Genomic DNA, 17,297 nt, shown 5'->3' with positions numbered 1-17,297 from the left:
TGCAGATGCTGACCACTGGGGCCAGGACAGCAGCTAGGGGAAGGGCAGGCAGGCAGCTTCCTGACGGGGGGAGGGGCTGGAAGAGTGACAGGTGCAACTGAGTCCTGGAGGAGGTGTTAACATTCCGTTTTCTCCCCCCAGGAGTGCACAGAAGGGAAGAGGAAAAGCAGCCTGGGGGCCAGGACTCCAGGCAAAAACAGAGCTGTCTTGAAAAGGGCTGTTTCCTCATCTTGTGGCAGATCCTATACCACCCAACCCAAGCAGCCAATGGGCAAGTTCTGTGCATGCATTGCCGGGGTGAGGCCACTTCAGTTTTTCTTAAATTAGCCTTTCAGCATGCTATACGTGTCCTGGACTGTCTTCTCAACGAGGCTGTAAACTATTCAAAGTCAAAGCTGATTTTTTTCCCATTCCCAGCATCTGGCATAGGCAGGTATGATGATCTTTTGTCAAATGCATAAATAACCAAGTAAAAGAAATGCAAAACACTAGTTTCCCTTGCGGAAGACCATGTCCCCTGCCACGATGAGGAAAGAAACCCAGGGCCTGCGCTATCCAATTTCCTGAGCCCAATGCCTCTGGACCCCTGGGAAGACACTTGGGATGGGGCATGGCAGCCCCGGCCTTGGGCAGTCTCTGGGCAGCTGTGGCTCCAGGCCTTACCTCTTATTGTCCTTCCCTTAGGGTTTCCTCCACCTTGAGCACTTCCGGTCGCCTTCCCCGGAAGTCTTCATCTGAAAAGCAGAAGAAAGCTGCTTCATCCTCCACCCTGTAGGGCTTCGCTCAGGCATGTCCCCCAGGCTGGGCAAGAGAACACCTTGTGTTTGCTGGGGCACATGCTGATCCCTGGGAGGCAATGTGTGGGTCTGGTAAGGCAGCAGAACACGGTTCAAAGTGAGGACACCTGGCTGCTGGCCTGGCTCCATCACTGAGCTCCAAGACCTTGGACAAGTTCTTCCCTCAGTGTCCTCATCTATAAAGTGGGACAGGGACGTTGGACTATCCAGATGACCTCCAAGGCCCTTCCAGCCCTCGTTTCTGATTGTTTCCTGACCACCGCTGCTCTGAGACACAGGGATCAGGACTGAGTGGTGGCCCTGGTAGGGTCTGAAGCAGCATTTTAGAAGACGCTGGAGCCCATGTGGTCTTTGGAGGAGCCTGGATGAATGAATGCTGAATGGCCTCTGGGCCCGGAGACTGAACCTGCACAGACCCTGGTTCTCACGTTGTCTCTCTGCGTAGGTAAGACTGTCTGCCCTCTCACATCTCAGAAAATAGTCACTAGAAACAGCACCTAGCACTTGGTGATCCAGATGGAGATCTAGGTGGAGGGCGGCTGGGCCCCCATTTCAAGGGTAGAAGGAAGGGAGAAGCAATATGGTCCGAGTGAAAGAACCAATTTCTTTGGGAACCCCTGATGTGTTCCCTGATGGGCCCACCCATGAAACACCCAGGCCCTCCTCTTGTAGGGCCACTGAACACAGGCAACGTAGAGATCCAGCTTCCCAACCCTCTGTGCCTCACCACAGGTGTGGCCCTCCACGTCATCCAGGAGATTGGCCGTTGATGCAGCAGCCCCCAGCCTGCCCAGCCATTAAGGAAAACTGTCCCAGGGATGGGTGGGCACCGCCACAGTCCTCCCACTCCCTGCCCCTAGCCCTCCACCACCCATTCCAAATTCAGGAGGCTTCCACCACACCAGCCTTCTCCCTGCAGCGTTCCCCAAGGCCTCTCCCAGCTTCCTTCTCTTGAAGTCAGCTGAGCAGCGAGGCCCTGACTATCACCCAGCTCCCATCCTGGGGACAGAGAAGTGACTTTCTCCCTCTTCCCCTTTGGCTGTTCAGCTTCTAATGTCCTGGGCTCTGATTGACAAGCAGTGAGTGAAACACCTTGTTTTTACTCGAGGAACTGAAAGTAAGAAGGCAGGGCCAACATGCTGGATGTGAAGACGCAGAAAGAGCTGAGGATCAGTTCAGCTGGAGAAATCAGGGAAAGGTTTGCTGATTTCAATGAAGAACCAGGTTTTCTCCCAAGACGCAGATTAGGCCAGACAAAAAATACAAAGGCAACTTCTGAGCCTGCAGAAGGAAAACGGGAAATACGGGCCCGCTCTCAAGCCTGGTCATGGTGGTCAAGATTGGCACAGAGAGATGGGGCAGCAGGCTGGCAGCAGGGCTCATAGAGAAGGGCCGGTCACAGAGCCCAGTCCCTCTCCTGAGGGAGTGTGAAGCCTCAGGGGGCCCAGGGTCTCGGTGCCCTTAGCACACACTGCTCCCGCTCAGTGCCAGGCCACAAAGGATATGACTGATGCTTCAACAAGTGTCTCCTCTTTGACTTCCCCATCTTGGTCTTCTCCGAGAAGGCCCTGGCCAGTTCAAACAGCTTCCGCCGGGTGGCTGGGGACAGAGAGACCTATAAGCCAGCAGCCGGAGCACAGCAGCAGGCAGCTGCCCACAGGGCTCAGGAGAGGCTGGGGCAGGCCCCCCATCCCCACCAGGGCTGGAGGCAGGTGGGCAGGCTGATGTGAGAGCCCAGGGAGGTGGGGAGGTGAGGCCAGGCTGGTGCCCTGGGGGAGTGAGGCTGCCACCCTGGATCAGGCTGCAGGGGTAGTACAGGCCACTACAAGCCAGACCAGGGACAGCTGGCAGCCTGACATCTGGGTATTCCTTCTCAGCTGCGACAAACAACAATGCATCTTGGCTGTCTTTCCTGCTGCCGCCCCTCCTCCCCTCACCACCTCCGGAGTTGGTTCTGGGATTTCCGTGACTAATCTCAGATTTTCCCTGAAATGGAGCCTGAAAGGATGGCCGCCTCATTCACACATGGTTGTGGGGTGGGGTGGTCTGGGGAGGGGAGGTGGAGGGGAAGGCGAGTACCGGCTGGTAGGACTTTGTGGGAAGAGGTCACCAACCATGCAGTCCTCCCACCCACAGAAAGTAGATTTAGCAAAGTCCGCCCCACTCAAGCCCAGCTAGGCCCCCTCAAGTCACCGAGAATATGAATATATGAACACTAAAACTCGGGGCGGGGGTACAGCACATTATTTTTCTGCAGACAGCTGGCTCAAGAGGATTTAAAACTTAATTTGTATCCAGACTCAGCTGCAGAGGGAAATGAGGCAAGAAGGCTGAGGGAGCCAGCCTGCGATTAAAATGTCACTTCGGTTCACCAAGAGTCAGCTGCATTAAAAATTCCAGGGGGCTCTCTCCCTCCCTTTAGGCCACAGGGCCTGTCTTAGAAGAGTTGGAAGGGGGACATGGCCTGGACTCACATTTTCCCATGTGTTTCAACTTGTCCCTGAATAAGGCATCTTCAGACACAGTGGAGCTGGCGTCACTGGTTCCTGGAAAGAGGAGACAGTCCTGAGGGCCAGCTAGAAAGGAAGAGTGGGTCAGGGCTGCCCCAAAGGACAGGGATCAGCCCGACCCTGCTGTTTGAGGAAGGAAGCAAAGAGCAGGCTTCTTATGTAACCAGGATGGAGCTTAAAGCAAGGGATCTTGGGATTCAAGTGCCCTTTCCCCACCCGAGTTATGCTTTTCTCTTCTGTAAAAAGAGGGACCATCCTATGGTCTGCTGTCTGTGTGGAGAACTGGCTCCCATGGGCTCCCGACTGCTTCTCTGACCAGCTCCACGTTGGTAAAGTCATATTGGTAGCTTGAAATCAGCCATGGTGGGAGTTTTTCACACCCTGTAAGTCACCAGACACTGCACATCTGGCCTTCCTCTGCACCCCAAGACCAGCTGTTAAATATTCACCAGCATGTGGATGGCCTGCCTGCATCCCACAGGGTGTGAGAGTCAATGAGGTAACGGAAGGAAGGGGCAGGGCATGGAGGTATTCACCCGTAGTGGTTCCTGTCTCCTTCCCTCCTGGGTCAGCCCCCTCCATTACTCCCTTCAGACTATGAGTAGGAATGAGAAAGGGGCTCGTCCTACGGTCAGAACCCAGCTGACCACCCAGTCTCCCTATTTACTCAGAACCCACTTGGGTCTCCTACCGCCCTTCTAAAGCCCCTGCTCTCTCCCCTGCAACCCAGCTAATCCCGAGTCACCTTGTTTGCTAACTCCCCTGTGAGTCATTCTGATCCATCTCAGCAGCCCTGGTGTCTATAGTTAATTCAGGATCAAGGACAGAGGCTGCTGTTAAAACCCTCAGATACACATCTGGTGGGGCCTAAGCTCCCAGCAGCCCATTGCTTATGAGTCAGGTCCATGGGATTTTCTCTCTTCAAGCTGGCATCAGCTGAGCTCCCCATCTTCTGCTCCCCTGCCCCCACTTCACTCCACGATGTAAGGTCTGTTTGGGGCAGAAGCTGCTGATTCTGTCTCTGAGGGGGGCAGCCTGTGTGTATGTGGAGGGCTCTGGCTGACGAGGAGCCACTGTGCACACATATAGGCAGAGTCCAGAGAGCAAGTGTGGAACCAGGGCCTCTGGGCCTGTCTGTCCCATGTTCCCAGCTTGACCCTCATCCGTTCATCCCAACAGGCTGCTGTGCACCCTGGCCCTCCTTCAGCTGGTTATGGCTCCTGGAGGGGCCTGGCCCTCTCTTGAGGCAATTCTTGCTTCTTACCATCTTGTACATGAAGCTCAAAATTCTCTTCCTCTAACACAAGGGCAGGGCCTGGCTCACGGTAGGTATTCCCCAGCTACTGAATATAAATGAATGAGTGACCCCTTCCCTGATTGATTCTGCCCTTCTCCTCACCATGCATGTACTATGTTCAACAAACATGTCCTCAGCTTTGCTGGTTTGCTCTCCCCGTTTCCTGGATGTATCTCTGTAAGCTCCCTCGGGGCAGAGACCAAGACTTGACTTGTAAGTCTCTGAGTCCTTCTTTTCCCCCCTCCCCACATGGTGCGTTATGTGACGTGGCACGTCCCCTTCCTGCCCATGCTCCAGGCACCTCTGAGTTCAGCCAGCCTGTGAGCCAACCCCAGCTGTGGTCTCCAGCAGCTGCTAGATTGGTAAGAACCCAGGGCTGCTAAGTGGAGGAGCCATCTCACTCGATACCTATTTCTAGAACCCTCCCCACTCTACCCCCGACTCCAAATATACAGAGCACAACCGGGGTGTGAGCCCCTGTGCCCTCCAGGCCTCTCTCCCAGAAAGGCGAGGTTACCTGGGGCAGGAGAGGGAAAGTTAAAGTCATTTCCCACAGCCACACTGCTGGATTTGGATTTCTGGGACTCGTATTTCAATCGATCTGGAAAAGAACCACATACTGGTCAGGGAAGGTAGTGCCTGGGCTGAGACACAGGTGGTGGTTGGAGGCCAAACTCCCAGATGCGCACGTGAGCACACACAAAATATATGTACACACAACGTCTGCTGGCTCTCAGAGAACCAGCGATCATAGAAACCACTGCCTGACAAGCACGGGAATGGCAGAATGGCAGATTAGAAGGACCCTGGGTAGTCTTGTAGTCCAACTCCTTCATTTAAAAGGAACCCCAGCACCTTTGCTACAAAGCTGGGGCCAGCCTTCTCCCTGCACACCTTGCCCCTCCCCCATGACACACTGTCGGCACACACACACACACACACACACACGCACACACAAAGACACTGTGACCTGCACAAGACAGACCTCCCACAGCCCCCTTGCTCTATTCTACTCCAAACACATTCCCATCCTGAAGGGGAAAGACAGCCAGGCTGGACAGAGGGTCCCCAGGCCGAAGACAACCCAAACACCCCAAAACTTCAAGAACCCCTGCTTTAGCATCCTCCACTCAGGCAGGCTCCCGCTTTGGCACCCATGGACCCAGTCACTCTATTTCTGGATCTCCAGACTGATCATGCCGAGACCAGTGCCCGGCAGCAAGCAGATGTGTGGGGGGAAGGAGTGGGTCTAAGAAAGCACACCTCTCTTTCTCTGAGTATGGGGAAGGGAAAAGGAGTGGCTGGTGACAGGTCCCCATTGGCAGAATTTTGGGGCTCCCACAAGGACAATATGGGGGGGCCATGTCTCAACAGTTCAGAAGTCAACCTTGGTCTCCAGCTCCCTGACTCTCCTGAGCCCCAAGGCTGCAGCCAACATCAGCTCCCTTCTTTAGCCACGGAGAAGTGGCCGCAGTGTCCCCACCCAGTGTACCACCTCTCTCCAGGGCCAGGAGGAAGTCGCGATTGCGTTGCAGCTCCTTCATGAACTCTTCGTTCTGCAGGAAGAGTGCGATCCTCTCGTCCTCCAGGTACTGCTTCCAGCGGCTCTCCTGGTCCCGGGTCCCAGGCCCAGCCACGGGGAGCAGGTCTCCCTCTCCACTCACGGGCTTGGAGCCCCCAGGGTTGCCCTGAGGAGGAGAGCAAGCATGTTGAATGCCTACTCACAGGGCACACGCTGCACAAACATCCGTGCACATTGGTGTGCACGTTCTTTCCCAGGATCCTCCAGCCACACCCTCGGGCCTGCACCTCCTTCCAGGAGCGAGTCCTGGGGCAAAATCCAACTGAAGAGGCCAGGGCCCTCTTTGCTGAGGAAGCAGCAAGGGCTTAAAAACAATTTTTTCCTCCCTCTTAGACCACTGTATCCCTTTATCTACAACCTGAATAGCCCCGAAAAGCGATCTGCAAACTGCTCAAGAGCCTACACACGGATTCCCAAACTCAAAACTCTCCCTGCACCAGCTATCTCAGGGTGATACCCACTGTGAAAGAGCCCCTTGGGACATGCCAACATGTGGGGAGAAGCCACTTCTGGCCCTTTCCCAGGAAAGGGAAGGAAGATGCTCTGGCCTCTGCCATTGGCTGCCTCCATGCCCACCTCCCTCAAGCTTGGAATGATGGCTGAAGCCTGGGTCACCTCAGGCCTGTCACCTTCCCCGGCTGGGACAGGAAACCTCCAGGCCCAGACAGGAAATGAGGCTTTTGGTTCAGCATTCTTTCCCTACAAACCCAGAGCAACCGAAATAGCTCAGCCTGGGCTTAAACATCAGGAAGTGAAACTGGCTGGCACAAACTGTGTAGGCAAGCAGAGAAGCTGCACAGGCAGGTGGGGACATCCCGTTACCTGTATGCTGTCCAGCTGCTGGGGCAGGATACGGAGAAAGTCATCCGGGAGGTTGCCCAGCAGTGGTGGGTTCCAGTTCCGATAGCGTCTCTGACTGGAAGGGGGCGCAGAGCTCAGCACATCGATGCTGGAAGATAAGAGGTGACAATGAGGAAGGAACAGTCAGGCCCAAACACAGGTGACCTGGCCCATCACACCAGGACCCTGCTCAGAACGGCACCCCTGATTCCCATGGCCTCCACTGCTTCCAGCACAAGTTAGGTTGGGCGCTCTCACTTGTCTTTTCAACCAGGCCTTGGCTAACCCCCGCCTCTGGCCCCGGGCCTGGGTTCCTGCTGCCCCAGAAGTTCACTGCTCTCCAACCATTCAGTGCCCTCAAGGTCTCTAGGCCTAGAGAGCTCTCTGTTCATGGCACTCAGGGTGGGAGTCGTGGGTTTAGATGTAGATGTTTATGAATATCCTCTAAAGGCATCAGGGATCGTGACTTTCCTGCTTATATCCCTAACACCTAGCTCAGTGCAAGCTCATGGCTGCTGAGTAACAGACACATAAGCCACCAACAGCCCAGTCTACCCAAATGTTGGTTTTCTGGGGTTGGGGGCCCATGGGGCAGCCAGGATCTCTACAGAGCAGAGCATTTCTGGGCTCCAATCCTGACACAGCCACAGCCAGCAAGGCGGTCTTGGGCGACTCCCTGCTCCCTTCTGGAGCTCAGCAGTTTCCTCATCTAGAAACTGCTACCTCCCTGCCAAGGCAGGTGGGAGCCCCCGGGGCCGCTGTCCTGAACAATGTTCTGAAAAGGTTGCCACGTGGGGAAGGGAAGGGTTCTTGTTCCAGGGGGCACTCAGGGGCCACTTTTCTAGGCAAGATGCCTGGCATGAGGTCTGTGCCATGGTAGAGGCCAACAGCAAGGCAGGAAGGCGAGGAATAGAGCCACCCTCCCTGACCCCAGGCTCCAGCCCTACCACCCGGGGCCTGAGGGCAGCCTGGGGCCAGGCCAGGAGCTCCCCACAGCTCCCCGGCAGCCTGCAGCGTGGCAACCGCAGGACACGTGTTCTGCTGAATCAGGGAAGTGACACACACAGAAGGCAGCCGAAGGCCGTGGGCGGTGGGGGCCGCTCTGGCTCTGGGGCCTGGCTTTGATTTGGTTTCCAGCTCCAGGAATCCCGCAGCCCCCTCACTGGAAGAGAGTTTTTCCGCTGGGCTGCCACTGCCCGTGGAAATAACTTCCTTTCCTTTTCTATTTTGGGCAGATGACCTGGGGGGTGGGGTGGTGAAGGAGTAGGGGAAGGGAGGGGGGTGAGGGGGCAGGGGGGGCAACAGCAGACAGGATAACAAGCTGCTAAGTGCATGGTGGGAGCAGCACTCACAGACCGGAGCCAAGGGAACCCCAGCATGCCTTGTCCACCCTCTTGCTGTACAGATGAGGGGATGGTCTGGAGCAGAATTTGAATCACAATCCGGGACCTGATTCCTAGGCAGCTTTCTCTCTACATCACTTTGCTGACTTCTGTCACTGTCAGAGGCTTCCTTTTTCCCAAGGGCCTGAGAGGCAGCAGAGAGGGTGCCCCATCTCTCAGGGACCTGAAGACCACCTTGGGTCCATCCAGTATGGAGAAATCCTCTCCAGGGTCATCATCCTTTCTTGGGCTTCAGGGTATTCATCTGGGACAGGGATGTGCACACCGACTCAACCACACCTACAGCCACCCAGGACAGTGAAGGGAGAGCCCTGACGTTACACGTGGACCTGACTAGCTATTTTACTGAGAACTCAAAAGGGGAAGAGGGCAAAGAGTGGAGCCCCGTCCTCAGCTGAGTTTCCCTCACTCTTAGGTCCAAGGAAGGGCAGCCCCAGCCCCCTCTGGGCCCCTTGCCCTGGCACCAGTGGAGATGAGGTCAGCCCGCAGCTGCAAGAGACAGGGGGGCCCTGAGCCCAGGCAGCCCAGGCAACTCCATTGTGGTCGGAATGGAATGTCAGAAATGAGCCGAGAGGCAAATGAAAAACTTCCAAGGCTGTAATTTCAACAGAAAAACAGCAGGTGGCCTGTGCGGAGGGGTGCCTCAGGGTTTCAGAGCAGGCCTTTCATTCAGGAGATAGAGGGAAGGACCAGCTGGGGGAGGGAAAGGAGAGAGCCAATTGGGGAGGCTCTTTCCTGGCCCAGAGCCTACCTCTGGACCCCAAAACTAGAACTTCACCTCCATCAGACTTCCAGGTTTATCCATGGAACATCAGACCCCAGAAAGATTTCAGAGACAAATCTTCCGGGCAGGATTTTTGGTTAAAAACTGAACACTGAGGCCAGATGGGGTCAGGCTCTGTCCCAGGGCACACAGATGGTCCAGGCAAAACCAGGGATCCTGGCATTTCAGGCACGCTCCCCTGGGATCACCCTGCCTCTCTGTGCCCCAGCAGGACAAGCTCCCAACCTCTGCCCCATCTGCAGTCTCACAGGTACCCCCGTGACTGGAGGTGGCAGAAAGGCACCAGGCCATTCCTCCCCCAACCCCCACCTCAAATCTAATCTCCCCCAAGAGCCAGAGGGAGTTCCTAAAACACTAACCTGATCACATCACTCCCCAACTTAAACCCACTGGCTGTAGGATAAGGTCAAAGCTCCTCAGAGGACCCACGAAGACCACGTAACCTGCTCGCCTCTGCAGCCTCACCCAGCCATTTCATACTTCCTGGAGTTCCCCAGATGGTTCTCTCTTTCCTGTTTCCAGGCCTTTGCACATGCTGTTTCCTTTGCCTGGAATGCCCTTCTGTCCTCTGCTTCATCAGGTCACAACTTGGACATCAGCGCTTCTAGGCAGCCTTTCCTGTACCCTCGCTCCATGTCTACATGTCCCCCAGACTCTGGTCTCCTCGATGGTGGTGGTGGTGGGGATGGGGTGTCAAGGCAGTGCTGTATTCATCTCTGCATTACACACAAAATGTTGCTCCCCTACCTCCCCCCATAACGTTCCAGGCCTGTACCAGCTCCCTGAGCTGCAATCACAGATAATTTTCTCATTAGGGAGGCAACAGGGTGCAGCACTGAAGAGCACTGGTTTTGGAGTCAAAATGACCTGGGTTCAAATCCCAGGTCTGTAGTCTTGGGGAAGTTATGAAATCTCTCTTAGGCTCAGTTTCCTTATCTGCAAAATGGGGATGACAACAGTGCCTATCTCATCTGTTGTTAGAAGATTTCATGTGACGGTTTCCGGTGCTCAGTCAAGGGTAGCTGTTATTATTGTCTATCCCTGCACGATAACTAGTACTATATATAACAAGAACTATCCTTACTCTTCACTACCACTGTCTGAGGCTCCCGAGATCTCCAGAAGGGAAGATTCACTGGAACAAGTCCCCTGTCCCATAATTTCACCCCACCCTTCACCACCCCAGGCCTGAATCATTCTAGAACAGCAGCCCTAGGACAGAGAGAACCTGGGTTCCAGCAGCCCCACCACAAACACGAAGCCCAGAAAAAACAACCACCTCAGCAACCCATGGGACCCAGCTGGCAACTGGTTTCATGTCAAACTTAAATTACAGAGTTCCTGACCCAGAGGAAGTCTCCAAGGACCTAGCAGTTTATCCCCCTGCCTCCAGTTAGCGAACTATCACAGAAAAAGAGACTTACTTGCTCCCATTGCTTAAAAATCCCCACACTGTCCCCAGACCAGGGACGGCAAACACAGATCCATCCATCAGTTACTGATGACTGTCTGGGAGTGCTGTATTGAGGAGAATTCGGAAATTCTGTCTCAACTGAGCAGGAAAGAGCACAACGATCAAGTAGTAATGACTGCCATGGGCTCAGGAGAGGAAATGTCAGGACATGTTGCATGTGTTTTTCATTCTCATTCTCTATGTCCCTTGACTACAGCTCCCAGAAAGCAGAGGCTGAGCTTTACTTGACTCTGTGCCCCTGTGGTGTTCACATAGCAACTAGCCTAAGGAAGGAATTTAGTGAATGTTTGCTTTTGAAATCCTTGCAGTTCGAAAGTTCTCTTTGGTATCTAGCTAAAATGTCTCTTGCTGTGGTAGAAAGCTGTTCTCGCTGAGGGGTCCAGCCCAAATTCCCACTGTGCTTGTACCCAGTCCCAACCCCACAGTGCTGCGCTCTGAGAGGAGCTCGATTCTCACCGGGGAGGTGGAGTGGGGGGAGCCAGAGGGTAAGGCCTGTCGAACACGTGCATGTGGTAGGCTGGTGGGGAGTACACAGGTGGGGGTTCTTCATCGGAGCTATCAGGTTCCAATGTCCTTTCCAAGACCTGTATCAGAGAGAATAAAGAAAGACATCTTAATGACCCTTCCTTGAACTTAAATAGCATTTACACAAAATCCAGTGTGGGCAAGGATGTTAAGGGAACCCTGCTTTGCTGGTGAGAATGCAAACTGCCACAACCAGCACTTTGCAAAAATGGTTTGGCTTTATATACTGAATGGCTACCCCTGACCCGACAGTTCCAACACACTCAACAAACATGAAAGCACATGTCCCCAAAAGAATGCTCAGAACAGCATTATCCACCCAAGTAAGGTTTAGAAATAAGCAAAGCGAATTGCGGTGATAGAAGTCAGAGAAGCGTGACTCTGTGAGGGTGGGGAAGGTCGAGAAGGGGTACAAGGGGCTTTCCAGGTTCTGTTGATGTTTCTTGATCCAGGTGCTGCTGAGATGTCACTGAGCTGCACACTTGGGATTGATGGATTCTTCTATGCATGTGTTATTGTTGATAACTGGGACATCATTCACACCCTCTCTCAAAGTACTTCCACATGGATTACCTCACCTTAACCTCAAACAACCTGGCAAGGTAGGATATGGATTGTTACCCCATTTTACAGATGAGGAAACTGAAGTCCAGGCTGATTAGTGACATAGCAAAAGCCACATACTTGATTTTTAGAACTGAGTCTTCAACTTGGACCGGTCTCTGTAGCCACAGTCCCTGCTTCAGGCATAATGCCTGCATTCCCAGGGTGAATTCTCGGGGTGGACAATGGCAGGGGTGTACCCAGGATGTCTCTCTCCCAGACTCCTCTCTTCATCCAAAAGCCAGAAAGAAGGACAGGGCGAGGCCCAGGGCTGGGCAAAGGCTGGGGTTCCTGCTACGTGGACTGACCGGCACCCTTCCCCAAAGGTCCACAGAGGAGTCTGGGGCAGGAGGCAGCCATCAAGCCAGACACACAACCCCAACCAGCCTATACCTTAGCATCCTGCTTCCCTCTCCTCTCTTTCCCAAGTTTGTTCCCATCTCCTCCAAAACCAAGGAACTTGGGAAGTGTTCAGAGGCTGTCTACTGGCCCCAGAGTCTCCAGGGTCCATGTTTTAACCCCAAGTAACTTTGCAGGAGTCACTGCTAAACTGCCTTTGCAAGCCTGGGCTGGGCCAGGCTGCACTGGCACACCCCTGCTCTGAGCCCAGCCATGCCCAGAGTCTCACAGGGACACCTGGCAGATGGGCAGGTGGTGTGTGAGCACACACACGAGTGCACACATGTTCATGTACACACACACACACACACACACACACACACACTGCCACGCTCTGTACTCACACAGCCAGCTTGACCCAAGGAGGCCTCCCGCCCTGGAATGTAATAACGTTCTTTCCTTTGAGGCGGAAAGTATTTAAACAGATGCTTTTGAAGAAAAAGAATGTAGCTCCTTTGCGGGCCACTGTTCTGCCTAGCCCAAATTTCCACAAGAAGAAAAGAGAGAGAGAAAGAATACTGTGAGCTCCATTCCTGTTCACCAGTGAACCGCCGGTACCTGGCGCAGGACAGTGGCTCAGCAACTACCTGGCACAACCAGAGACCATGCCGGCACTGTCCTCCAGCCCCCACTCCCTAGACCCCACTGCTCTGAGGGACAGGACTCCAGGCAGGGGCCTTTAGGCCAACTCCTGGAGGCTGAGCCTCTCCTCCCTCAGTGGCTGGTCGGTCTGTCCCCACTGAGGTTGGTCTGAGTGAGACGGGTGAGGAGGGGAAAGCTTAGTGGGAACTGTTCCCAGAGGGAAGCTGCTTGGGGCTTCCCATGACTGGCCTAGCAGCTGCCCCCCCCCCCCAGACACAGGGAGCTCAGGCCTCCTCGACTGAATTAGGAGGGCCCCTTGCCTCTCAGCTGCTCCTGCGCCTCAGTACGACCTCCTGCGCGGCAAGAACCAGACGTTCATCAGAAGCTCCTGGAGCAGAATGAGGAAACGCCAAGGAGGCAGGCGTTGGGCCAGGCACGCTCCGGAAAGGCTGATCCCGTCTCCAGGGAGAGTAACCCCAGCCATGTTTCTGGCCTCCCCCTGCCTCTCTCCCCCCAACCCCACCAGCCACAATGAGGTTGTTCTTCTGGCTCTAAAGGTGCTGAAGTTTTCGGCTCTGCGGCCTCCTGGCTTAATTCAGTGTGGGTGATGAATGTCGGCCAGGTGCTCTGGGGGCCAGGGTTTGGCCATTTATCTGACAAAAGATGTTTCTCTGTGGCAAGGCTACCCCTCAGGCCAGCCCACCATCCATCAGTCCCCAGAGAGGGGGCTTTTTCCAGTCAGCAGTTATTGTCATTCCAGCTGCTGCTCATAAATTTTCCGAAGCACTTTCCGCTGGCTCGGGAACTGCCTGCCTATGGGCCCAGGCAGAGCTCCAAAGGTGGGGGGTTGGGGAAACAGCTGAGGAGGGGTGCTGAGGAGGGGCTCAATCTGGAAAGCATGATTCTTAGAAAAACAGAAGCACACACCGTGCGGGCCTATCGAGGGGATGTTGAAGGCTTGCAGGGGTTCACAGAGCTATGGGTGCTGTGGACAGAGGAAATAGTATCCTACCTGCCAGACTGTCAGAACAAATGAGACTGTAGACAGGTCAGAGTGTGCAGAGAACTTTCCTTCCAGCTCACATTTAAAGGATGTATCTGCGCTCTGTCTCTCTCACTCTCGCTCTCTCTCTCTCATACATACACTCACCCCTCCTTTTCACAAAGACAATCTGGGTTTTCCAATACTCCCTCCACTTTCTAATCCAAGCAGGTCAAAGGAGTGGTCTCCTGGGGAAAGAGACTGAAGAAAGCTGCGTAAACTCAGCAGCAACGTTTATTCATTCAGCAACATTCCCTGAATGCCTACTATGTACCAGAACTTTCCCAGATGCTACAGGTGACACAAGGATGAGCCAGATGTCATTGCCCACAGAGCTTCTCCTCCACCTGGAGAGAGAAATCCCAGGGAGGGAGAGCAAGTGGGCTTCACCCTGTGGGCTGACACTGACTGACGGACAGTGGCTGCCTGCAAGGGCTGTGTTAAGTAGGACTCTGAGTCCCTATCTGGGTCTTGGTCAATGAGGGTAATAATAATGGCACCTCACAAAGTTTGTGACGATTACAAAAGATGATACATCAAAAGCACAAGGATGGTGCCTGGCATAGGCTGGGACTCAATGAAGAGCAGAGTCAAATCCCACCCACTGGGTCCTTCCGTATTGTCCACGGCTGCATGTGCCACATGCCCCTGCAGGCAGTGACCTTCTCGCTGAAAGGCTCTGTGTGCCTGTTCTGTACCCAGCACTGCAGGTCCTGAGGGGCTGAGGTGCCAAACATGTACTGAACTCTTGGATGGTAGCAGGGAGGACTGGCCATGCCCAGCAGGTGGGTCTTCATGCAGCGGGGTGATCACATCTCCCCCATCCACCGCCCTGGAGTGAGAAGAGAGCGACTTCGGTATCTATCGCTCATTACCACCTTCATCATGCCTCAGTCAGAGGAAGGCTGATGTCACCCCTCTTCCATGGCTCCCTCTGCTCTAGCGACTCAGCCCCACTCTTTCTCAGCAGTAAGGCCTTGTCAACCTCCTGGTCTCCATTCATTCTAGGATCCTGTCAGATGGTCCTGCTGTCAGTTCCCTAGCGACTCATGCTCTGTTTCACCTCTGAGCCTTTGCACAATCTGTTCCCTCTGCCTGCACACCCTTTCCCTCACTCTCCACTCTTCCTTCAAGTCTCGGTTTAGCCATCCCCTCCTCTCCTCCTTCCGTTTCTACGATCATAGCACTTACTACTCCAGGCTGTCATGGTCTGACTCCTGCCCCTAGTCCCCACTGAACTGTGAGCTCTGTGAGGGCAGAAATTTTGTGTGACTTGGCCCTGGGAAGTACCCAGAGTTTCAAGGGTAGCCTTTCTTTGAAAAATACAGACCAGAGGGCTCCAGTTTGGATTGGCATTCACTATGTTGGATGGGGCCCAGGTGTCTGCATTTTTAATAGTGCTTTGATTCGGATGACCCCTGCCCCAGGGTCTAGTACCATGTCTGGCATACCACTGAGTAGATGCTTGGTGCTTGTTGAACGACGGCATGATTCCAGCCCATAAAACAAGGCCACTGAGTGACTTGGGTACGGTTTCCTTAGGAGAAGTAAGACTGCCCGCTAGTTAGAACCCAGACAGGGGTATAACCCAAGTCCTCTAAGGTCAAAGAGCGCTGGAGCTGCTGGAGGATGACCAGGGCCTCGCCCCTACCTCCGGGGGAATGCTGTCCTCGGAATCAGAGCTGTCCTGGTAGGCACCGCCGCCACTCCCCTCCAGGTTCATCTGCAGCAGCTGGTCGATGGTGGCGTCCACTGCGCCGCTGTTGGCGCGCAGAACGCACTCGATGATGTCGTAATCCATGTTGGGGAACATGGTCTTGAAGTCGTCCATGGCCTGGTTGAACTCCAGGCGGCGCACCGGGCGGGCGGGCCGGCTGTTGTTGAGCTCCTGCGAGGCCGCCGCCGTGCTGCCCCCGGCCCCGCGCGCCCCCGCGGAGCCGCCCCCGGCGCTGCCCCCGCTGCTCCGGCGGAACAGGCTGGTCATTTTGCCGAGCCGCTGGGCGAAAGCGCTGCCCGCCGGCGCCGAGCCCCTGCCCCCGGGTCCCTGCGCCGTCGCCGCGCACTCGGCGGGCTCGGGAAGCTATTCCCGTGCGTCCCCCGGGCCCTGGGCGGCCAGACGGGGACCAGACCGCTCAGGAGACTAAGGCGCTGGGCCTCGGGCGGCCCTCGGGGAGCGGTCCTCCAGGGGCGGCGGCATCCGGGCCTGGGCCGTCGTAGGGGGCTGGACGGCTGGTCATCCACACCCACGGAGCATCCTGGGGCCGGCTCCACGGAGGGCGCACCTGAAACCGAGGGAGACAGAGTCAGGGGCAGCACGCAACAAACTGGAGCTCATCAGGGTGATGGCCGAGGGAATTAGGGTGACTCCTGCCGCGCCCACGGAGAACTGCTTCCTTCTGCTTCCTCTCCAGCTGCAATGGTTAAACAGCCGTAGTTCTTCACTAACACAGGAGAGCTATACCAGTTGGCAAGGGCCTACTCTGTGCCAGGTACCATCCTAAGCGGTCTGTGTTGGCTAACTCACGACACACTACGGAGGTAGGTGCTAGTGTCGCCTTGTGGAGATGGGAAAACTCAGGCATAAACGCTGAGGAAGTGGCAGAGCCGGAATTTGAACCCAGGACTAGGGCCTCTGAGCCACTGGTCTCCACCACTACACACACTGCAAAGGAGGCCTGAGGATCTCATTGGGGTAGGAGGGGCTCTGTATAGGTGATGTCCTGCCCCTCTGGTCTCCAGCCCCATCTGGTTCTTGCTTTCCTCATCTTTCCACACCACAATCCCAACATCATGGTCCCACCATCATGGCATTCAATTTGTACAGAACTCCATTAAATCTGGGACAGGACACCAACCAGCCCACTCAGATGCAGGCATGTAAATCACTGCCAAGGTCACATTTCTGTTAGTGCAATCAATTGAGTTGCATGTGTCTAAAATCATCAAGTTCTGACTGTCTCATGCTTAGCCCAAGTTTTACAGTAATTTTGCTAATTATAGAAAAGTGGCAGCTTTAGTTTAAGGGACTGTTCTATCAAAGGATATTCTTAAGTTTGATGAAACAGGTGCAACCCTGTTTTCCCTTTTCTAGGACTTGTGTTATAATCTTAATAGCTGATACAGTAATGTTTGTGTGAGCAAATCACCATGCTGATCTCTCTTGCCGTGATCTCAAAAGTCAAATAACTGATGATGTAAGGAAGATAAGCCCACGGGGGTGAGGAAGGTGCAGTGACCCTCCCTCACCCTGGGGCCAGAAGACCCATCACTACCCATTCTGTCTGTCTCGTTAGGTTAGTCCCCTTACAGGTAAATGGGACCTCATACTGTCCCCCAGTGCTTTCCAGAGCCAACATGCTGAGATTCTAACCTCCTCCAAACCTCTGCTTCTTTGGAGGGATGTGGAAATTATCCAGACCTCATGTTCTGGGCCTTGCTGGGTAGGTGTGTGCCTAGTCC

The 17,297-nt window shown here is 54.7% G+C and overlaps 1 protein-coding gene across 3 annotated transcripts in view; it reads right to left on the bottom strand.

Annotated features, from left to right (window-relative positions):
• CUEDC1 (CUE domain containing 1) overlaps positions 1-17,297 on the bottom strand; it is a 76,890-nt gene that overhangs the window by 3,243 nt on the left and 56,350 nt on the right. For all 3 annotated transcript variants that reach the window (XM_081027259.1, XM_081027261.1, XM_081027260.1), the window contains exons 2-10: positions 15,490-16,120; positions 11,144-11,271; positions 7,009-7,135; positions 6,100-6,292; positions 5,122-5,205; positions 3,272-3,343; positions 2,303-2,396; positions 1,525-1,583; positions 664-734 (exon numbers count right to left, since the gene is read on the bottom strand). In XM_081027259.1, the coding sequence (XP_080883385.1) occupies positions 667-734; positions 1,525-1,583; positions 2,303-2,396; positions 3,272-3,343; positions 5,122-5,205; positions 6,100-6,292; positions 7,009-7,135; positions 11,144-11,271; positions 15,490-15,822 (1,158 nt within the window). In that variant the 5' untranslated portion in view covers positions 15,823-16,120 and the 3' untranslated portion in view covers positions 664-666. The remainder of the gene's footprint in view (positions 1-663; positions 735-1,524; positions 1,584-2,302; positions 2,397-3,271; positions 3,344-5,121; positions 5,206-6,099; positions 6,293-7,008; positions 7,136-11,143; positions 11,272-15,489; positions 16,121-17,297) is intronic.

This window comes from Rhinolophus hipposideros (assembly GCF_964194185.1).
Source record: "Rhinolophus hipposideros genome assembly, chromosome: 20".
Classification (NCBI taxonomy): Eukaryota; Metazoa; Chordata; class Mammalia; order Chiroptera; family Rhinolophidae; genus Rhinolophus; species Rhinolophus hipposideros.
This window is presented reverse-complemented; position numbering and strand designations above follow the sequence as displayed.